The following is a 23009-nucleotide window of genomic DNA, read 5'->3' on the forward strand; positions in this document are numbered from 1 at the left end:
CAAATGCACTCAAGTGGGTTTTTAGACTGCTTGCAACCCCATGAAACGAGAGCGGCGACTTGCGTATGCGCTCTGTTAGGGGCGGTGCGCCTTTCGGCAGTTTACAGCTTCTCGCAAGCGTGACGCACAAGGACGTGCGATCCACACTTGGGAAATCGAGACTAGCCCTACTAAAACAGGTATCCCCGCCGGTACCCCCACTCCGCCACCCCCTGCGCCTGACTCAACAGGGCTAGCATAAAGCCGACCGCAGCTATTCCAGTACCAGAGCAAGCGCGCGCGCGTTGGGCGACAGGACTCTCTTCAACCCTTAAGAGCACTGAGAATACAAGACAGCATGCCGGGCAGACCAGCATGGCAGGTGGGTTATCCTGTCTTTGACGTTTGTTGCGTGGCGGCTCACATTAACTTTTTCCTCTCCGAAATAACTTTTGTGGTAAAGTGCAAACTACAGGCTGTTGTGTACAACTCTTAATATGAAGTCTTGAAGGCAATAATCCAAGACGGCTTCCAGCATAATTCACCCTGCGTCGTTCACATCTGATTGGCCCAGATAACAGGTTCGCGTATTTTCAGGGAAGGCCTTTCATTTCAGTCCCTCTCTTGAAAGATTTTGTGTGTACTAAAGTGGTGTGTTCGTTTCAATGTACTGCAAGATGCATCTCCGATGACGTGCTGTACCATTACACAAGAATATTTAAGTAAAGTGACAAATCAACTGTCAAAATTATGGTGGAAATATAAAACGAACTCTGTAGTATCATTTAATCACTGTAGTTATTACTATTGCGTAAGAAATGATAACACATTTGTTATTAGGATTCAACTAACTGTACGTAAAGGAATCCTTACGGTTAAGAAGGTGGTTGCGCAATGATAGTGAAAATTTTGCTAACAGGCATGTTATCTTAAAAATTATTAAATCTTTAAGATTCCTGAGGAAAAAATCGAATTAAGAACGAGAGACAGTTTGTCTGGCAGAAGTACAAATAGATAATGCACGCAGTGGGCTTAGCGCGCCCGCATTTTACCGCATTTCAATGTCTTCACCTTCTTTGCCATGAATAAAATGCATTATTGTGTAGCTGAGCTAACAGTCTACGTCAGTAATCTTCAGATTTCGTATCGCAGTTGTACGAAATATCTCCATTTGTACACTATTTCAGCGCTCACTCGAAGATCGAAGCACGTCTGACGGCTGCAGCAGCTGTAATGGCGGCAGATAAACACCGAATGTCGGTCAAGATGTCGCAACAGTCTGAAATTTGAATTCGCAGAAATAGCTTTCTGGCGCAAGGGACATAAACAAAGTTCTGGAAACGACTTGGAAAACAGCTGTTAGCCGTCTCAGTCGTTTCGTATGGGATGGAAGGCGGCCAAACTGCCAGAGAAAATCGTCAACGTCAGAATATTTCACAAACATTGCACGTTTATATGTTTCGACTTTATTTACGCAGGGTGTCATCATCGGCCACCTTTGCCACGACCTAAGACAAATTCTGTTGTTTTTTAAAGTCCATAATAGTAACTCGTCACTGAAATGTGAATTGATTGACAGTCGCGGAATTTTGAAATAACAATTCCGTGTTACAGCTGTGGATCGTGGTGTGCTATGGGAAACAAACTCGTATAGTAATATGTAGTGATTGGTTGTATTCATAACTTTACGGTATATTTACGTTTATCATGTCTACAGTTCTGTAGCGTATGTGTGTTACATCATGTCGTACAAAGCAGACTGAAATAAGAGCCTGTGGAGAGGGGTTGACGATGGATGTAGATGACACGACAGAAATAACGTATCTTGGGGAACATTTTTGAAACTGTGGTACTTAAGAGATTCACACATAGATATTGTCTTATGCAAATCGTGAATCATGAAAGGCGTCGGATCGCTATCAGTGTTGTTCACTTTCTTGTTTAATCATTGCATCAACACAGCTGTAGAAGAAAGCTTCATAATTCTGAACCATCAGTTGAGTAGGACTGAATGTAGAGATTATGTACTGGCATTCCCTAGATAGAGATAGATAGAAAGGTTCAGTGATACAGTCATGATTAATAAAATTTGCTGAACACGAGATTCGAACCCTGATCTGTTATCGACGCAAGTACTGTTTTCTATTTGATCCCTCCATATGTCATCACCGGTTGACTGAAATTTGAGTCGGAAGTAAGCTAACAGAAAAAGGTAGACATTGGATTTCGATATCCTGTCACGAATGTTCAACTAACACAGCGGTTTCTTAATTGAGTTACTAATAAGTGCTTTTTGGTGCAAAGTTCGAAATGTTTGCCTTTACGAATATGCTGCTGCACTCGGAAGTTCTGCTTTAATAATGCAGCTACGATTGGATGATGGTTTCGATCAACTCCCTGAGTCCAGAACGAATTCTGACTCTATAGCTGAACTGAAAATTTCTGGCAGACTAAGGAAGGTAGGAGAGAGATACTGGCAGAAGTAAAGCTATGAGGGCGGATCGTGAGTCTCGCCTTTGATAGGCTCAGTTCGTAGAACATATGGCGAGAAAGACAAAGGTTTCAGGTTCGAGTCACGGTAACGGTTCCTTCTGTTTCGGGACACAACATATTAATCATTTATTTTTAGAAAAGGATTTTTTAATCGCGTACATGATTTTAAAAAAATTAATGCTTGTTTTTATGTTTGTATTTACGGCTAACATTATTGACTACCGCGCGAAGTTATCTGAGTGACTAGTTCTTTTGAGTGTGTTTTGTCTTTGTGATGTAGCAGGCAGTTAGTCGGTTCTTTGTATCCTTCTTGTGAGAACACCTCTCTACAAGTGTCCGGTGACTAAATTAATAAAATACTGCAGTTTCACTCCACAACCACGAGAGTGGCATTTCGAATGTCTATTCACCCAGCATTCTTACAGAGATATGCTGCTTAAAGTTTAGGCATATCCTTCTGTCTGAAGTGCACTTCTACAATGGTGCTTCAATCAAATTCCTGTTAGTGGCGGGAAAAGTATGTGAAGACAGCTCATGTATACTCTTTCTGGTCACGATAAAGAGAGAGGACTTTCTTAATTGTGAAGTGAGTTAGTTCAAACAAGAATCTCTATCTCCCTCCGCCCCCCCCCCCCCCACCCTCTTTCACTCGCCATTATTCGTTTTATTGGCAGTAGCTCTTGGTTAGAAAGGAATTCCTCTCATAAAGTTTGTCCTAAGAAATCTGCATCCCAATAAACATGTTTTCGTGGTACAATGATCTTCACATTAGAATCGTGATGAAACTAAAGACGACAGGAAGATATAGTGCAAGGAAACGGTTTTTTCGAAGTTAAAATTATTGATAATAAGAAGCTACCAAAGCGAAATGTGATTGAAAATATAAAATCAATAATTAAAAAACTCTTCTTGTGTGGGGAGAAGAAGAAGAACATGAAACCGAAGAAATTAAACTAAGGCGAGAACTGTCAGGTGCCCCCACAGCTGTCCAATCCCCTGTATGTATAGACTGTCTTCTTTAGGCCTATGCTCACTAGGCCTAGGAACTTCTACCTAAAACCGTGGAGTTACAGCGACGATTAAGGTATTTTAGTCCATGAATTTCAAAATTCTTCAAAAACTTGGAGAGGAGAAGTATTGCTCGATACTCTCTTGGTCTAGGCAATGAAAGGAACGAAACATTATGGCGCCTATCTGCTCTTTCGATCTCGATCAACATCCAAATATCAATGAATCACATGTGATGTTCGCTTAGTCTTACTTAAGATCATACCGTTTCCATTAAGTGCGCACTCAAGAGCCACTCACAGACTACACTTCAGACGGTCTCGTCTCGACGCTACGTTTACGTTGCGCGTATGGCTGATGTTGGCCGCTGATTGCACAACGTCGTAAGTTCCATAAGGCTTTTCGCGGATAATGCTGTGTGTACAGAGGAGTCGTGATGCTAGAAAATTGTAATGATATGCAGGAAGAGCTGACAGGACCGACGCTTGTGGAAGAAGTGGCGATCGACTCGGTACGTAAACAAATGTAACGTATTGCATTTACAGAGACAGAAATACCCATTATTATACGACTGAACGGTTGCAGAACAAACAATGGAAGCAGTTACACCTGTAAAATATCTAGGCTACTACGGGGCCACTTAAAGTGTAACAATAACATCGACCTAATCGCAGGTAAGGCAGATGCCAGACAGATTCATTGGAAGTGTCCTCAGCAAATGTAATACACTCGCGAAAGAGGTATCTTGCAAAACACTCGTTCAGCCAATGCTTGAATACTGCTCGTCAGTATGGGGAGGTCAGTACAAGATAAGACTGATAAAGTAAGCAGGGTAGATGAAATGAGGATCAGCGCGTTTCGTTACATCGTTACAGGCTCATTTAGCAAGCACGAAAGCATCACGAAGATCATCAGCCAATTCCAGTGGCAAACGCTGCAAAAGAAGCGTTCCGCATCATTACGTGCTTTACTGTTAAAGTTGCGAGAGCGTACGTTCATAGAAGAGTCGATAAATACATTGCTTCCTCCCACGTATATCTCGCGAAAGGACTGTCGGGACAAAATTAAAGAGATTAGACCCCGCACGGAGGCTTACCGGCAATCGTTCTTCCCGCGAACCAATCACTAAAATGGAACAGGAAAGGAGGGAACCGACAGTGGTACACAAAGTACCCTCCATCACGCACCGTAAGGTGGCTGCAGGTTATAGATGTAGATTCACAGTTACATCTTGTGCAACAAGATATGGGTGTACGTAAAGCTGAATATAGAGTCCGAACAACAATGCCTTTTAATATCAAAATATTCCCCTAGCTTGATTCAGACTGTTGTCGTCTGCATTAATGTATTCGCGTTTCTGTCTTGTGTTCGCAAAAAAATATCACTTTGCTGCGTGATTCAGACTGAAAGTGTTTAGTTCGTTCATATCAGGATGATGGAGATGGCGTTGCGGTCGGAGCAGTGGCCTAGCTAAATTGTGGTAGCTGTGAGGTGGGGAGCGTACCATGGCCACCGTTTCTATGGGGCGCATTTTTGTGACAGGCGAAATAAATTAGGATAAGGGAAGAGGGAGGGCGAATTACGAAGGGGAAACGAAGAAGGGAAAGGACTGAAGGGCACTAATTAGGAAGGAGATGGAGACATGTGAAAGGATATAATGAGGAGATGGAAACTGGTTTGTATTGAGCAACAGTTCAATAAGTCTAGTCCATTCCTCGTACGGAGTTGCTTCTTTCTTGTTTTCAATTGCTTGATGGAGCCACCGTAGTTGCCAAGTGAACCAACATAGTATATATCGAAAGGTATTCTGTGTTTACTGCTTTTGTTCGTTGCGGCTTTGTATTGATCGACAATGAAACAATCGAGTTACCTTTGCAATCGCAGTCACTGCAACTTTAGACTGCGTGTTGTTCTATATTCTGAACTGTATAGTACAAAAAGAATTGTTGATTGAACACAAAATGAGGAAATGTTGGCGGATGGCGAATATTATCCTCGGTGCTTTAAACCCTTATTACGTCACTAGAAAGAAGAAAGGCAAAGCACTACAAATTAATGCCTAGGAAACAAGGCTTACTTCTTCATGTTCATCTTCCTTTTCATTTGGATATCCGAGGACTACGTTAATTCGGGTCAGCTTCGTTTCTTGTAGTTTTTATTCTTCCCCATTATTCTTTCATTCTCATACTTTGCAACCTTCTTCACTCTTCTGTTCAGTATCATTTTACCCTGAGTGTAATTCTGTTCCGGGAACCTACGACAGCCTGAATTTTTACTTGAAACACAACCTGTAGTAAATATCTGTTTCCTGTATTTCAGTTTCTCTCAGATTTTTTCGTGTCTCTTGACTCCATCTACTTTAATTCTCTTGTTCAGAAGAAATTGTATTATCTGGTATGTAAACTTCCCCTGGTCCATCCTATGGATGTGTCGAAAGAAAATGAACCTTTCTTTCCTGATGGTGCCTGAGATTCTCTCTGTCTTGGTATACAGTTCTTGATGCTTCTGTTATTCTAGGTCTCAATATCCTCCTGAGAAACAGTCGTTACAAAAATTCTGGCCTCTTAAGTAGTCCTGTTCTTACGAGGTGTAGACTTTCTGCTGCGTACGAGGCTTCATGGCGGATCACTGTTTGGTAATATCTCAGTTTTGCACTGATCGAAAGATTCTTCTTATTGTAGGTGTTCATAGCTTGTACGCTAAACTGGTGTTGTTTATTTGTGCTCCCATTGTTTCTTCTTCTGTCTGGTCAGTTTTTACTCATTCCCTTAGGTATTTAAATATCTGTACCTATTGAACTTTCGTATCTTCTGTTGTCTTCCATGAGATGTCTTCATGTTTGTCATATCTGTCTCTTTTCAACAGAGATATGTAGGCCCGCTGTAGCCGCTTCTCTCTGTAGTTGCTTGATTTGATTAATAGCCTCTTCTAATGAATAATATCACAATATCATCTGAAAATGCCAGACAATGTACGCTTTTTTTGCGCCGTAGTTGTATTCCATCCACTCCTTTCATACTTCGTCGCCATTCGTTGTTCACCATATCAAGGACACAATTAAAGAGAAACTCCAGTATGAAGTAGTTGGAATAAGACGTATGGATTGTTGGCAGTCTCAAATGGTTCAAATGGCTCTGAGCACTATGGGACTTAACATCTGTGGTCATCAGTCCCCTAGAACTTAGAACTACTTAAACCTAACCAACCTAAGGATATCACACACATCCATGCCCGAGGCAGGATTCGAACCTGCGACCGTAGCTGTCACGCGGTTCCGGACAGAGCGCCTAGAACCGCGAGACCACCGCGGCCGGCGTTGGCAGTCTCAGCTTTAGCAAGCTGAGCTTGGAAGACACAGGCTGCTAGTTATGCGGAACAGACAGGGTGAGTCAGGAGGAAAGGTACAAGCTTTGAGGAGTGATAGTGTTAGTGGTACTGAACAAAAAGACTTCACATGAACATGTGACACATGAACATGTGACACATGAACATACGTCTTGTTCTTAACAGTTTTCGAGGAAATTAATACAACAATGGGGAAATGCAGGTGAGAGTAAAATGAAACACTGTGATCTAATGTTTTTGTTTAATTGTGTACATTTCCTGCCGGCCGATGTGACCGAGCGCTTCTAGGCACTTCAGTCTGGTACCGCGCGACCGCTACGGTCGCAGGTTCGAATCCTGCCTCGGGCATGGATGTGTGTGATGTCCTTAGTTAGCTGGACGGTGTGGCCGTGCGGTTCTAGGCGCTTCAGTCGGGAACCGCGTGACCGCTACGGTCGCAGGTTCGAATCCTGCCTCGGGCATGGATGTGTGTGATGTCCTTAGGTTAGTTAGGTTTAAGTAGTTCTAAGTTCTAGGGGACTGATGACCACAAATGTTAAGTCCCATAGTGCTCAGAGTCATTTGAACCATTTTTTGTCCTTAGTTAGGTTTAAGTAGTTCTAAGTCCTAGGGGACTGATGACCTCAGATGTTAAATCCCATAGTGCTCAGAGCCATTTGAACCATTTGTACATTTCCTCACAAAAAGATATTCCAAAAGTCCACCGTCAACTGCAATGCAATTTGCAGCTCTTGTAGACAGCTGTTGTGTTGCTACACTGAGCTCATTCGTACGTCCTTTGTTGTGAAGTACGAGTGAGATGTATCTCCTTTGTGTCCACTCTGCACTTGTAGACTTCGGTTTAAAGTCAACCCCACCAACAGTAATCTGATGCAGTAAGATTAGGTGACCTCAGTGGCCAAGAAATGACTACTCGGCGACCGATCCAACACGTTTCATCGAGGTTCTGTGTCACTGGCCGTCGTGCTGAAAGTGCATCCGACGTCTTGTTGCCAAAGGAATATCCTCCCAGTGTTCTGGTAATACATTTTGGAGGAAATCAAGATACCAATCTCCATTAAGACGCTTATCTAAAACAACGAGGCCAATGAGTTGATCATCAATAATACCGCGCCACATGCTTTGAAATGGCCACCTAAAGACAACACTACCTAGCCTAATATAGCTTTTATTGTATTCGCATGTGAGTGCTGGTGAAGAAGGACACGTGACTGAAGCCAGTGATTTTCAAATAGCTGTATGTCGGATATGGTTAAGAAAGGAGCATATGTTCATTTGTAGTTTTTTGTTCAGAATGATTCATCCCTCAAAGCATGTACCATTCCTCTTGACACTTCCTGTATATGCCTATCATCCACCTCTCTTGAAATGCAGATGCAGGAGTTATCGTTAGATGATTTATTATAAGCACTGCAATAAGACTTTTGAACAGTCAGAGAGTGTATTTGTAACGCAGGGTTCTTATCGTATTTCTTTGAGTACGGAATGCAAATAGCGACCACCAAAGGACGACATTTGGAGGGCGTGTGGATGTAAGGTGACGTTGGCTGGATGGTTACGGGAGCGGCGCTGGAGAAGCCAGCCAACTCCAAATATGCGCCGCGCTGGCCGGCTCACCAGCCGACTGGATAAAAATAGGCAATCGGGGGCAAAATAGCGCTTCGCGTCACGTGACGGGCTCGTAACGGCGGGGGAGGAGCTGCGCCTGCGAAATACAGGCTCCGCTGCCTGCGCAACACGGACGGTGTTCAGCAGGCCGGTACAGCCAGGCACAGTGCGTGGTCCTGCTTCTGCATTCCCGTGTATGCTTCTCAAGTCATTGCGCGGTGAGAGGCGAAGGGTACTTCGTACCAACAGTAGCCATTTTATGTCCTAATCAATTTTCGTATTGGACGAGGTAAAAATCAATGTCTTCACGCCTTTGCACGCGCCCTAGACTTGCTTTTGCTAGAACAGTTACATCTACATACGTAATCTGCAGGCCACCGTACAGTGCATGGCGGAGGGTATCTTCTGCCACAGTTCGTCGTTTCTTTTCCTGTTCCACTCGCAAATGGAGCGAGGGAAGAACGGCACCCCCCTACCCTCCTCCACCAAATAAACCCACAAAAATACATCTACATCTACATACATTCTCCACAGGCCAGTGTACAGTGCGTGGCGGAGGGTACCCTGTACCACTACTTGTCATTTCGTTTCCTGTTCCACTCGCAAGAAGAGCCTCTGTACGAGCCCTAATGTCTCGTATCTTATCTTCATGGTCATTGGGTGAAATGTCAGCTGGCGGCAGTAGAATCGTTCTACAGTCAGCTTCAAATGCCGCGCCTCTAAATGTGCTCAATGGCGCTCCTCGAAAAGAACGTCGCCTTGAGTTCCGAAACATCTCCGTTAATAGTTTTGGCCCCGCAAAATTTGTAATCCATCAGAAGGTGCATTACTACACAGCCGCAGCCGCAGAGCGGCAGTCTCTTCCTATGTAGTGTATGAGCCACAGTCAATGACGAGATAATTTTGTAATGCGAGACCATTTACGACAGCATGTATGTTGCACTAGACGCTAAAAAACAATGCGACTTCTTAACACCACAAACAGCTCATCACTGTATAAAAGAGTAGTAGACATTGCTCTAGATAAGTGGTCGCATTGTCAAAATCTGATCACCTTGTTTCTAGCGTGGTATTTTAAAAGTGTTGAATAAAAAAGAAAACTTCAATAACTTCTGTCGTTTCCTTAATATCGCTCTTAGAATTAGTTCAAAATGAAAAGTTAAAATAATTTAGTCAAAGAAACGTACTGAATGTTTTGAAATCGAGATTTTAATCAGCAAGAAAAATTAAGCACATTAGGTATAGGTTTAGCTATAAAAAAGAGGTAAATTACATATGTAAGACATTATTATTACAATTTGAGAAACAAGGTTTGGAGAAAACGTGTGTTCATATACTAGTGTAGATGGCTTTCGATCGCTTAATTCTGGAACTTTTTTCCGATCTGACATCGACTAAACACAGTGCAGCCAAGAAAAGGTTTTATTTCTTGAATCCGTGTAAAAAGACAGAAGAAAACCGATACATGCTAAAATATGTGTACAAAAAGGTTGAATGTAGTTCAGGTTGCCTAAAACGATTTGTGATGTTTTTGAACATGTTGCGGCATTAGTACATCAGATAGAAGGATGATTAAAGCGTTTTGTCTCTTGAAATTTTGATGTCACATATGCGTCTCACCGTTCTCAAGAAAGCGGTGGAAAAGTCGATGTAATCATGTGAAGAGTTTTGCAATACTGGCGCCTTTGCAGTCATGATAACTGTAAGGAACTAAAGATGAATCACGATACAGTTGTAAACCACTCCACATTTTCTGACGATCGATCACACTTTCATCCGCGAAAGCTAAACGAAGCAGAACTGATAGTTCAGTACTTGGGATTGCTCGTAGTGGTTGACTAGATATGGTTAAATATGACAATGATACATGAAAAAGATGGTGGTCAAAGTAAGGTGAAACTATGTGAACAGCGGCAATCCGAGGATTAGCTCAGGCAAAGTGCTCTTGCGCTGTGTGTGTGTGTGTGTGTGTGTGTGTGTATGTGTAGGGGGGGGGGGGGAGCGTGCGTGGAGAGGTTTTTTTTGATGCATTTTCTTTCACGAAAAAGGTACGAAGCATGTTTTCATTTTGGTTCATGTGTCACGACCATAATAGTGCACGCGATAATTTTGCAGGTCCGCGGCTTCTCGACTATTGTCTGGATGATCCAGCTGCTGGTGGTTCGTTGCTTAATATACCGAGTGATCAAAAAGTCAGTATAAATTTGAAAACTTAATAAACCACGGAATAATGTAGATAGAGAGGTAAAAATTGACACACATGCTTGGAATGACATGGGGTTTTATTAGAACCAAAAAACACCCCATATTGCTAGACGCGTGAAAGATCTCTTGCGCGCGTCGTTTGGTGATGGTCGTGTGCTCAGCCGCCACTTTCGTCATGCTTGGCCTCCCAGGTCCCCAGACTTCAGTCCGTGCGATTATTGGCTTTGGGGTTACCTGAAGTCGCAAGTGTATCGTGATCGACCGACATCTCTAGGGATGCTGAAAGACAACATCCGACGCCAATGCCTCACCATAACTCCGGACACGCTTTACAGTGCTGTTCACAACATTATTCCTCGACTACAGCTATTGTTGAGGAATGATGGTGGATTTCCTGTAAAGAACATCATCTTTGCTTTGTCTTACTTTGTTATGCTAATTATTGCTATTCTGATCAGATGAAGTGCCATCTGTCGGACATTTTTTCAACTTTTGTATTTTTTTTGTTCTAATAAAACCCCATGTCATTCCAAGCATGTGTGTCAATTTGTACCTTTCTATCTACATTGTTCCGTTATTTATTCAGTTTTCAAATTTGTACTGACTTTTTGATCACCCGGTATGCAACGCCTCATCCTGTGCGTCTGGAGAAGTAAAAGTAACAAAAATGGGTTTTCATCAGTCTTCCAATAGCAACAACCCAATATATTCAAATTGGGAATCGGAAAGATCTATGAACTTGACTGTCCCAGCCAATCCATCTTCTACGATATATACATTCGATGCAGAATAATTTGAAACATTCCTTGAAAATTGTATAGTATTCGTCACGCATGAATCTCCTGCGTCGCCTTTTAAATGGCTAAAAGTCACGGACGTAGATAACTTATTTCGACGTAACCAGTAACGAAGCTGTACGTGGGATAATAGCTCGGGACTTCAACATAGACTTACACTATCTGATTAAAAGTGTCCGGGCACCCCTATGTAACGCGGAATTGGATAATAAACGTCACGACAGACGAAACGAGCGGTGTAACAGGAGTGGGAGAGTATCGTGTTGTCAGTAGAGAAGCTTTAACAGCAGAATGGGTTGGTCAAGAGAGCTCAGTGACTTTCAGCGTGGGCTAGTCATTGAAACACCCGAGTAACAAATCCATCACGGATATATCCGCCCATCTAAAGCTGTCCAGGTCGACGGTTGGCGATGTCAGTGCGAAATGGAAACGCGAAGAAACAGCCACAGCTAAACAAAGACCATGCAGCAGATCTCATCTACTGATGGACAGGGACTGTTGAGGCTGGGTGTAAAAAGATCGCGTGAAATCCGGGGAAGGAATCAGACGTGAGTTCCAAAGTGCTACACCAGTCCAGCTAGCACAATGACTGTGCTTAAGGGGTCAAAAAGAACTTGGACAAAGGTCGAGCTGCTCCTCGTAAGCCACAAAAAAAATGGTTCAAATGGCTCTGAGCACTATGGGACTCAACATCTTAGGTCATAAGTCCCCTAGAACTTAGAACTACTTAAACCTAACTAACCTAAGGACATCACACACACCCATGCCCGAGGCAGGATTCGAACCTGCGACCGTAGCAGTCCCGCGGTTCCGGACTGCAGCGCCAGAACCGCTAGACCACCGCGGCCGGCCGTAAGCCACACGTCTATGTAGGCAATGCTAAGAGAGGCTTGATGTGTTGTGAAGAGCGACATCACAGTACAGAAGTTGACTGGAAACAAGTAATTTGGAGTGATGAATCACGCTGTATCCTGTCGCAATCCGACGGAAGTGTTTAGGTTTGGCGAATGCCTGGAGAATTTTACCTGTCTGTAGTGCCAGTATGGGGCTGTTTTCGTGGTTAGAATCTGGTCCTCTTGCTGCGCTTCAGGAAATGATAAAAGCGGAAAAATATGAAAACATTTTACAGCAATGTGTGCTGCATACAGTACAGGAACAGTTTGAAGACGATGATTGTTGGTATCGGCTTGATAGTACTCCTTGTCATAAAGAGGCACCAGTCAGGTAATGGTGAGTGGACAGTAACGTTCCAAAATGGACTGGTTTGCGCAGAGTCCCGACGTGAAACCAATTGAATACCCCTGTGATGAGTTATAAGCTGAACTTCGTTACAGACCGCAGTGTCCAATACTACTAACTTCTTGGTTTCTGTTGTTGAGGAAGAATAGGCTGCTAGATCTCCACAGACGTTCAGACACGTCACCAGCAGATTTGGAGCCGTCATAATGGCGAAGGGTGGATACATGCCATAACAATTTCTAGTAACAAATGCCGAATTTGATTGCCACCCTTCTCGATTGTTTACGATTCGTCCCCACTTTTCTAAGACTGTCCCGTGTCCTTACATGTGTGTGACTTGACACTCCCAAGTTCCTCCTTTTTCGGTTTACTTTTACAGTTTTACTTTTTTATATCATATTGTAAAATTGTTAATTTCATATTCATTAACTTTTTGTTCTTGTTAGCCAAACCCAATATGTGTAAAATACATAAGAAGGCAAAAAAAGCAATGGTTTTAAAAGTTAGCTGTTTCGTCGCCACGTTTTCATAATGGTTAATGTTGAAGAGGCAGTTGTACTTATGGAGTGACAGAGTAAAGGAGTATTGACATGTTTCGTACTTTCAGAGCGAAACAAATTTAAGGTGAAATCTGTGGAAAGTGAACGTCTAATTAAAACAAATTATAATATGAGCTGCTCAGAGTTGTTTCAGCATGTTCTACACGAGAAGAAACTTGTGAAGGCCGCTACATCAGATAGTAAGTTCCAGCCTTAGCACCATTGATCTTATATGGATATGGTGTCTGTTCTTTCGGAGCTGTCCGACAGAACAGACACCATTCATGACCTGCAGCCGTCTAAAACGAAATTAGAATTACATAATAATACCTTCAGCTGCTGACAGGCGTTGATATACAGGGTGATTCAAAAAGAATACCACAACTTTAAAAATGTGTATTTAATGAAAGAAACATAATATAACCTTCTGTTATACATCATTACAAAGAGTATTTAAAAAGGTTTTTTTTCACTCAAAAACAAGTTCAGAGATGTTCAATATGGCCCCCTCCAGACACACGAGCAATATCAACCCGATACTCCAACTCGTTCCACACTCTCTGTAGCATATCAGGCGTAACAGTTTGGATAGCTGCTATTATTTCTCGTTTCAAATCATCAATGGTGGCTGGGAGAGGTGGCCGAAACACCATATCCTTAACATACCCCCATAAGAAAAAATCGCAGGGGGTAAGATCAGGGCTTCTTGGAGGCCAGTGATGAAGTGCTCTGTCACGGGCTGCCTGGCGGCCGATCCATCGCCTCGGGTAGTTGACGTTCAGGTTTCATAACTAACCTTTTTCGTAGGACTCTCCATACAGTTGATTGTGGAATTTGCAGCTCTCTGCTAGCTCTGCGAGTCGATTTTCCTGGGCTGCGAACAAATGCTTGCTGGATGCGTGCTACATTTTCATCACTCGTTCTCGGCCGTCCAGAACTTTTCCCTTTGCACAAACACCCATTCTCTGTAAACTGTTTGTACCAACGTTTAATACACCACCTATCAGGGGGTTTAACACCATACTTCGTTCGAAATGCACGCTGAACAACTGTCGTCGATTCACTTCTGCCGTACTCAATAACACAAAAAGCTTTCTGTTGAGCGGTCGCCATCTTAGCATCAACTGACGCTGACGCCTCAAGCGAACAAATGTACAACTAAATGAAACTTTATAGCTCCCTTAATTCGCCGACAGATAGTGCTTAGCTCTGCCTTTTGTCGTTGCAGAGTTTTAAATTCCTAAAGTTGTGGTATTCTTTTTGAATCACCCTGTATATTAACGTGTACAGGTGAAAATATGTGCTCCGACCGGGACTCGAAACCGGGATCTCCTGCTTACATGGCAAACGCTCTATCCAGCTGAGCCACCGAGGGCACAGAGGATAGTGCGACTGCATGGACTATCACGCGCACGCCTCCCGCGAGACCCACATTCTCACCTTATATGTCCACGAGTAATGAGTGTGCTGGGTAGGGACACTACGAATGTAGTGTGTGGACATATAAGGTGAGAATATGGGTCTCGCAAGAGGCGTGTGCGAGATAGTCCCTGCAGTCGCACTATCCTCTGTGCCCTCGGTGGCTCAGCTGGATAGAGCGTTTGCCATGTAAGCAGGAGATCCCGGTTTCGAGTCCCGGTCGGAGAACATATTTTGAGCTGTCCCCGTTGATATACATCAACGCCCGTCAGCAGCTGAAGGTATTAATATATAATTCTAGCCATTGATTTTCATCAGTGTATAAGAGTGAAGTATGGCATTTGTAGTTTATACGGAATAGCACTGTCTGTGGTATTACGAAGTATGATGCAGTGTTCTCTCGGACATGAATGCATGTATGTGTGAAGAACAGGCAGTGCAGAGACTACAGTCATCAAGCCGCGCGGGATTAGCCGAGCGGTCTCAGGCGCTGCAGTCATGGACTGTGCTGGTGGTCCCGGCGGAGGTTCGAGTCATCCCTCGGGCATGGGTATGTGTGTTTGTCCTTAGGATAATTTAGGTCAAGTAGTGTGTAAGCTTAGGGACTGATGACCTTAGCAGTTAAGTCCCATAAGATTTCACACACTTTTTTATACAGTCATCAAGAAATACAGGAAATGTTTTCGCATTTGCGAATATAAACTACCTTCGGCTGCATATTGGAATGACGACAGTGAAAATTTTTACCGGACTGGGACTGGAACCCGGATCTACATCTACATCTACATCCACATGGATAATCTGCAAATCACATTCAAGAGGCTGGCAGAGGGTTCATCGAACGACCTTCAAAATTCTCTATTATTCCAATCTCGTATCGGGCGTGGAAAGGATGAGCACCTATATCTTTCTGTACGAGCTCTGATTTCCCTTATTTTATCGTGATGAGCGTTCCTCCATATGTAGGTCGGTGTCAACAAGTTTCCCACGTAACGCGAGCGTTTACCTTAACCGCTTCGGCCATCCGAGCACGAATCACGGCCAGACTCAATCTTACATATGCTGTCGTCCATGTGTGACAACCTGCATTTGTACTTTACGTATGTTCCCGTCCAGGAAGGACATATGTATTGAGAGCTTGATCTTGGCGAATAAAAATATGGTATAGCGGTGCCTGTGTTATTAAGAAGTACGATATAGTTCTCCTTTGGTCGTGCATGCACGTTTGAAGGAACGGGCACTGCAGCGACTACAGCCGTCAAGAAATACAGGAAATCTATTCAAAGTTGCGGCTGTACCATTAACACATTCATATGATTTTTAACGATTCTAAGCAGTTTAGCATGTTCGAAATTGGACATTATATTAGGGCTACCGTGAGTATTGTGTATATTTAACAGCTTTATTATTTAGGAGTCAGTTCCGCTCGCACTGTGTAAAAAAAGGAGTCTTCATGTGAAAAAGTCTCATTTGTAGCAATTTCCTTCGCATCCATGACCCTCGTGTTAGCACCAGATATCTATTTTGAATTATGAAACGAAACATGCCTTCTGTTGTATACGAGGGTTAAATACGACAAGCCTGCCGGTGTGGCCGAACGGTTCTAGGCGCTTCAGTCTGGAACCGCGCGACCGCTACGGTTGCAGGTTCGAATCCTGCCTCGGGCATGGATGTGTGTGATGTCCTTGGGTTAGTTAGGTTTAAGTAGTTCGAAGTTCTAGGGGACTGATGACCTCAGATGTTAAGTCCCATTGTGCTCAGAGCAATTTGAACCATTTTTAAATACGACAAGGTGTTGTATGTGCAGCGCAAAGAAAGTACAGAGCATGTTCTATATGTGGGTTAGAGTCTATGTAGTGACTATGGAGCAACAACATATCCAAGTGTGTGTGTGTGTGTGTGTGTGTGTGCGTGCGTGAGAGAGAGAGAGAGAGAGAGAGAGAGAGAGAGTGAGCCGGACGGATTGTGGTGGGGGGTGGGGATGGGGTTGGGGAGTGATGGGAGAGGGGAAAGATTGACGGACAGTGGAAGAGATGATTAGCGTCCCAAATACCATTACTGGAAAGTAAACAGTACGCTATAGCAACAGGCGTCAACAGTATGTGCATACGAGATTTTCTGTGACACTGAATTAGTTTTACTCGTAATATCACTGAGACCTGCTAACAAAAGGAACTGGTAGAGTGCTATTCAGAGTTGCCTGAAGCATTTTCAGTATCGATATATTGCGTCGTCTGTCGTATGTTACGCCGCCTGTCTCGTATAACTGGTTGCATTTCAACACAGTTATTTTTATAAATGAAAGTTAGATCTCTTGAGACACTGCCAGGCTAGTAAAGAGGTTATCGCACTTCTGGAAAGTTGGCACGCCGTCATCGTCCCAGGAGTATATTTTGCCGAAAATATGTACAGAGACACATCTTCTGCTGAAAGTCCATACGGAAGTGAAGTTGGAGGACAATGAAACAAGTCTTCTAACCCTTGGTTTATTAGTTCAAAATTTTTCCTCGTGAGTCATTCGTTTCATTTTTAAGAGCAGTTCTTTTGCAGAACTTGAAATTATTCGTAAATCGCGATGCCGCAATTGTTGTATCCGAGACAACTGGTTTTACGCCTTCGCTGGTGTTTCCAAACTTAGAAGTAACAGTTTAGGGGCAGCAGATACATACACTATTTTCGTCAGCTCAGAGGTAATCGTTGCCCTTAATGTAAAGCGCGTCCTAATTCGAATTCCGTCTTGAAAGCTGCCAATTTCGAATTCTGGTAGCGGAAGAAATATTCTCAATTTTGGCGGTAAGTCAAGGCGAGGCGATGTAGTATAGATTCTGATCATCAGACTAAACTGAAGTTATTGGTGCAATTCCAAATCCGCCCGCCGTGTCTCGTGAAGCGAGGGCACATGACACGGTTCTTGGTGAATCTTCAGTCGGATGAGCATAATATAGTCTACAGTTTCTTCGGTGCCCTTTGGGAGGAGTATTTAACGGACTGGACTCGCATTTTGAGTAGAGAGGGGCTCTGATCATCGTCTAACCAACCACATTTTGGTTTTCTGTGGTCTCATTAAATCTTAAGGTGAATAACAGAGTAGTTCCCCTGGGAAGGACTCGTCCAAGTTCCCAGAATGAGATTGTCACTTTGCAGCGGAGTGTGCGCTGGTACAGGGTGTTCAAAAAGTCTCTCCGCAGTGCCGTATGATTGTTAGCCGCGCCTGCCGTATGCCACAGTGAATATACCGAAATGAAACTCAGTGAAATACAAATTATTAATTTATTGAATATTCATTTTTACTTACAAATTTTCATATTAAATGTTGAAAGTGTCCCCCTGTTGTTGAATACACAATTCAATTCGTCTAATCATGTTTCCAAACACAAGTTGTAACACTTCTTCTGTAACAGAAGCAGTGAAAGTGAGTATTGCAGTTTTCAGTTCATCGATGCATTTTGAACGGTTTTTATAGACAATTGCTTTCGCTGCACCCCAGAAGAAAAAGTCAGGTGGTGTTAGGTCAGGCGATCGTGGAGGCCAAAGTCCCTGTGAAATTATGCGGTCACCAAAAACATCAGCAAGCAGTGACATTGAAAATAACCGTTCAGTATTTCACGTAACACAACTTCTCCTATGAATGGGAACAGAAAATCGCTGCAGTACCGTTGTGCGTTTATTGTTTCGTTGAAAAATATGGAACCCACAATCTGACGTCTAGAAATTGCAGTCCAAACTCTTATTTTCATAGAATGAATTGGTTCCTCATGAATACACAATGGATTTGCAGTACTCCACATACGAGAATTTTGCGAGTTCATGTACCCGGGTAAATGAAACCACGTCTCATCAGTGAAAAACGTTTCATTAAGAATATTCCTTCCATTTTGTTGAACGACATTTTTGAACCATTGACAGTAATGCAGTCTCTTGCCATGATCAGTATTTTTCAGTTCTTGCACTCCTGTCACTTTGTATGGGAAAAGTTCTAATTTTTTCAAAAACGGTTCAAATGGCTCTGAGCACTATGGGACTTAACTTCTGAGGTCATCAGTCGCCTAGAACTTAGAACTACTTAAACCTAACTAACCTAAGGACATTACACATATCCATGCCCGAGGCAGGATTCGAACCTGCGACCGTAGGGGTCGCGCGGTTTCAGACTGAAGCGCCTAGAACCGCTCGGTCACAGAGGCCGGCTATAAAATAGTGCTATGCTGAAACATAGCGATAGTGAGTTGGCAAGAGCTCTGATGTGCATTTGGAGAACTCACAGTGCCAAGTGTTGTTTATCTTCCGTACTACACTTTCCGCAAAGGGAGATCATGTCGGTACAAAACATAGCACCACATTCCGAGTTCTTCTCTCTTAGTTTCTAGTCTGCACATTTTGCTTGGGATTTATATGACTGAGAATTGTTTACCCACAGCTGTGAACCGTTTGTAAAAGCTGTGACCGATGACTGAAAAAAGGAAAGATGGGCTGAAATTCGTTTCCCAAGCAGAACGAGACTCAACCCCTCTCTTCCAACACCTGACACAGGAGTTTGATGTAGGTGATGTAAGAGGTAATGCCGATGCGCCCCAGACATTCCTTCCTAGTAATTATGTTCGAGTGAATTTAAAGACGTAGTAACGATTAAGACCTATAGGATGTTAGAAATTACGGCCGTCTTCCTCGAATGAGAGATCCGTCTCAAATTTCAAGTCTACGAGTTCCTCTCTCTTCTTGTCTGCACATTTTGCTTGAGAGAAAGGATATGACTGAAATGGTCTACCACAGCTGTGAGTCGTTTGTGAAAGCTGTGACCGATGCCTGAAAAATGGGAAGGTGGGCTGAAAGCCGTTTCTCAATCAGAACGAGACCAATGCGTCTCTTTTAGCACTTGACAGAGAAGTTTGTTGAGCATATCTGTGACACTTTCGTGTTTACCAAATGAGCACGTAATAAAACGTTGCTTGTTACAGGCCTCAGAGTGATGAGCAAACTCACGATCTGTCAAAAGAGTGCTTCGCAAACCCCGTTTTCCGTGGATGAAATACATTCCCTTAGGATCCTTGCAATGAATCTCAGTCTGAGATCTTCCTTTCCCATTAATTGGTACTCTTTGATTCTTCCACTTTAGATCGTTCCGGGCGGATGTCCGTTGATATTTAACGGTTATCCCTGTTTCAAGTGATTTGCTCCAATAGCGTAATGGAACGTTAATGCAACTTTCCACTTATTTATGCGCAGAACATTCAATCTAGTGTCGATCATCTAGAGGGCTTCCTGCATTTCGCTACAAAAATGGCTCTGAGCACCATGGGACTTAACTTCGGGGGTCATCAGTCCCCTAGAACTTAGAACTACTTAAACCTAACTAACCTAAGGACATCACGTACACCCATGCCTGAGGCAGGATTCGAACCTGCGACCGTAGCGGTCGCGCGGTTCCAGACTGTAGCGCGTAGAACCGCTCGGCCACTCAGGCCGGCCACCTTTCGCTACAGTTCTCTGCTCTACACAACAGTATCATTCGTGAACGACCGTAAGTCGCTTCTGATATTATCCACTGTTATGTACATCCTGAACACTAACGGTCCTGTAACACTCCGTTAAGATACTCCGGAAACTACTCTTTCGTGTGATGATATCGACCCTTTCTGAACGATGTGTTGAGGAAGCATAACTTTGTCGGAAATCTGTAAGGAGGAGGAGATTAGTGTTTAATGTCCCGTCGACAACGAGGTCATTAGAGACGGAGCACAAGCTCGGATTAGGGAACGATGGAGGAGGAAATCGGCCGTGCACTTTGAAAGCAACCATCCCGGCATTTGCCTGAAACGGTTTACGGAAATCACGGGAAACCTAAATCAAGATGACCCGAGACGGGTTTGAACCGTCGTCCTTCCGAATGTGAGTCCAGTGTGCTAACCACTGCGCCACCTCGCTCAGTAGCAAATCTGTAACTCCCCTTCTTTCTTAGCGTTTATGCCGCATGTACTAAATCCTCTGTTTCGCTACATCTCCTTCATTTTTCTCCGTGGTTGTCTTTTCGGTTAAAGCCAACGTCGGCCGTCTCGGACCTGATGTCAAGCTACCGCTTTGTTGGTCTCCCCAGTATTCGTATGCCACCTCTGTCAAACTGAAGAGCTGTTTGTCCTGCTCATTACGTGACCATACCAGCGGAGACGATCTACCCTCGCTTTATCCCCATGCGTGTTCCCAGCGTGTTCATTTTTCTCCGTGGTTGTCTTTTCGGTTCAAGCCAACGTCGGCCGTCTCGGACCTGATGTCAAGCTACCGCTTTGTTGGTCTCCCCAGTATTCGTATGCCACCTCTGTCAAACTGAAGAGCTGTTTGTCCTGCTCATTACGTGACCATACCAGCGGAGACGATCTACCCTCGCTTTATCCCCATGCGTGTTCCCAGCGTGTTCATTTTTCTCCGTGGTTGTCTTTTCGGTTCAAGCCAACGTCGGCCGTCTCGGACCTGATGTCAAGCTACCGCTTTGTTGGTCTCCCCAGTATTCGTATGCCACCTCTGTCAAACTGAAGAGCTGTTTGTCCTGCTCATTACGTGACCATACCAGCGGAGACGATCTACCCTCGCTTTATCCCCATGCGTGTTCCCAGCGTGTTCATTTTTCTCCGTGGTTGTCTTTTCGGTTCAAGCCAACGTCGGCCGTCTCGGACCTGATGTCAAGCTACCGCTTTGTTGGTCTCCCCAGTATTCGTATGCCACCTCTGTCAAACTGAAGAGCTGTTTGTCCTGCTCATTACGTGACCATACCAGCGGAGACGATCTACCCTCGCTTTATCCCCATGCGTGTTCCCAGCGTGTTCATTTTTCTCCGTGGTTGTCTTTTCGGTTCAAGCCAACGTCGGCCGTCTCGGACCTGATGTCAAGCTACCGCTTTGTTGGTCTCCCCAGTATTCGTATGCCACCTCTGTCAAACTGAAGAGCTGTTTGTCCTGCTCATTACGTGACCATACCAGCGGAGACGATCTACCCTCGCTTTATCCCCATGCGTGTTCCCAGCGTGTTCATTTTTCTCCGTGGTTGTCTTTTCGGTTCAAGCCAACGTCGGCCGTCTCGGACCTGATGTCAAGCTACCGCTTTGTTGGTCTCCCCAGTATTCGTATGCCACCTCTGTCAAACTGAAGAGCTGTTTGTCCTGCTCATTACGTGACCATACCAGCGGAGACGATCTACCCTCGCTTTATCCCCATGCGTGTTCCCAGCGTGTTCATTTTTCTCCGTGGTTGTCTTTTCGGTTAAAGCCAACGTCGGCCGTCTCGGACCTGATGTCAAGCTACCGCTTTGTTGGTCTCCCCAGTATTCGTATGCCACCTCTGTCAAACTGAAGAGCTGTTTGTTCTGCTCATTACGTGACCATACCAGCGGAGACGATCTACCCTCGCTTTATCCCCATGCGTGTTCCCAGCGTGTTCATTTTTCTCCGTGGTTGTCTTTTCGGTTAAAGCCAACGTCGGCCGTCTCGGACCTGATGTCAAGCTACCGCTTTGTTGGTCTCCCCAGTATTCGTATGCCACCTCTGTCAAACTGAAGAGCTGTTTGTCCTGCTCATTACGTGACCATACCAGCGGAGACGATCTACCCTCGCTTTATCCCCATGCGTGTTCCCAGCGTGTTCATTTTTCTCCGTGGTTGTCTTTTCGGTTCAAGCCAACGTCGGCCGTCTCGGACCTGATGTCAAGCTACCGCTTTGTTGGTCTCCCCAGTATTCGTATGCCACCTCTGTCAAACTGAAGAGCTGTTTGTCCTGCTCATTACGTGACCATACCAGCGGAGACGATCTACCCTCGCTTTATCCCCATGCGTGTTCCCAGCGTGTTCATTTTTCTCCGTGGTTGTCTTTTCGGTTAAAGCCAACGTCGGCCGTCTCGGACCTGATGTCAAGCTACCGCTTTGTTGGTCTCCCCAGTATTCGTATGCCACCTCTGTCAAACTGAAGAGCTGTTTGTCCTGCTCATTACGTGACCATACCAGCGGAGACGATCTACCCTCGCTTTATCCCCATGCGTGTTCCCAGCGTGTTCATTTTTCTCCGTGGTTGTCTTTTCGGTTCAAGCCAACGTCGGCCGTCTCGGACCTGATGTCAAGCTACCGCTTTGTTGGTCTCCCCAGTATTCGTATGCCACCTCTGTCAAACTGAAGAGCTGTTTGTCCTGCTCATTACGTGACCATACCAGCGGAGACGATCTACCCTCGCTTTATCCCCATGCGTGTTCCCAGCGTGTTCATTTTTCTCCGTGGTTGTCTTTTCGGTTAAAGCCAACGTCGGGCGTCTCGGACCTGATGTCAAGCTACCGCTTTGTTGGTCTCCCCAGTATTCGTATGCCACCTCTGTCAAACTGAAGAGCTGTTTGTCCTGCTCATTACG

The 23009-nt window shown here is 44.2% G+C and overlaps 1 protein-coding gene across 1 annotated transcript in view; it reads left to right on the forward strand.

Moving 5' to 3' along the window:
- Positions 1–206: 206 nt before the first annotated feature.
- LOC126246171 (muscle-specific protein 20-like) overlaps positions 207–23009 on the forward strand; it is a 190425-nt gene continuing 167622 nt past the window's right edge. Inside the window, exon 1 of the mRNA XM_049948374.1 lies at positions 207–361. Within this exon, the coding sequence (XP_049804331.1) occupies positions 338–361 (24 nt within the window). The 5' untranslated portion in view covers positions 207–337. The remainder of the gene's footprint in view (positions 362–23009) is intronic.

The sequence above is a fragment of the Schistocerca nitens genome, chromosome 1 (genome assembly GCF_023898315.1).
Source record: "Schistocerca nitens isolate TAMUIC-IGC-003100 chromosome 1, iqSchNite1.1, whole genome shotgun sequence".
Classification (NCBI taxonomy): domain Eukaryota; kingdom Metazoa; phylum Arthropoda; class Insecta; order Orthoptera; family Acrididae; genus Schistocerca; species Schistocerca nitens.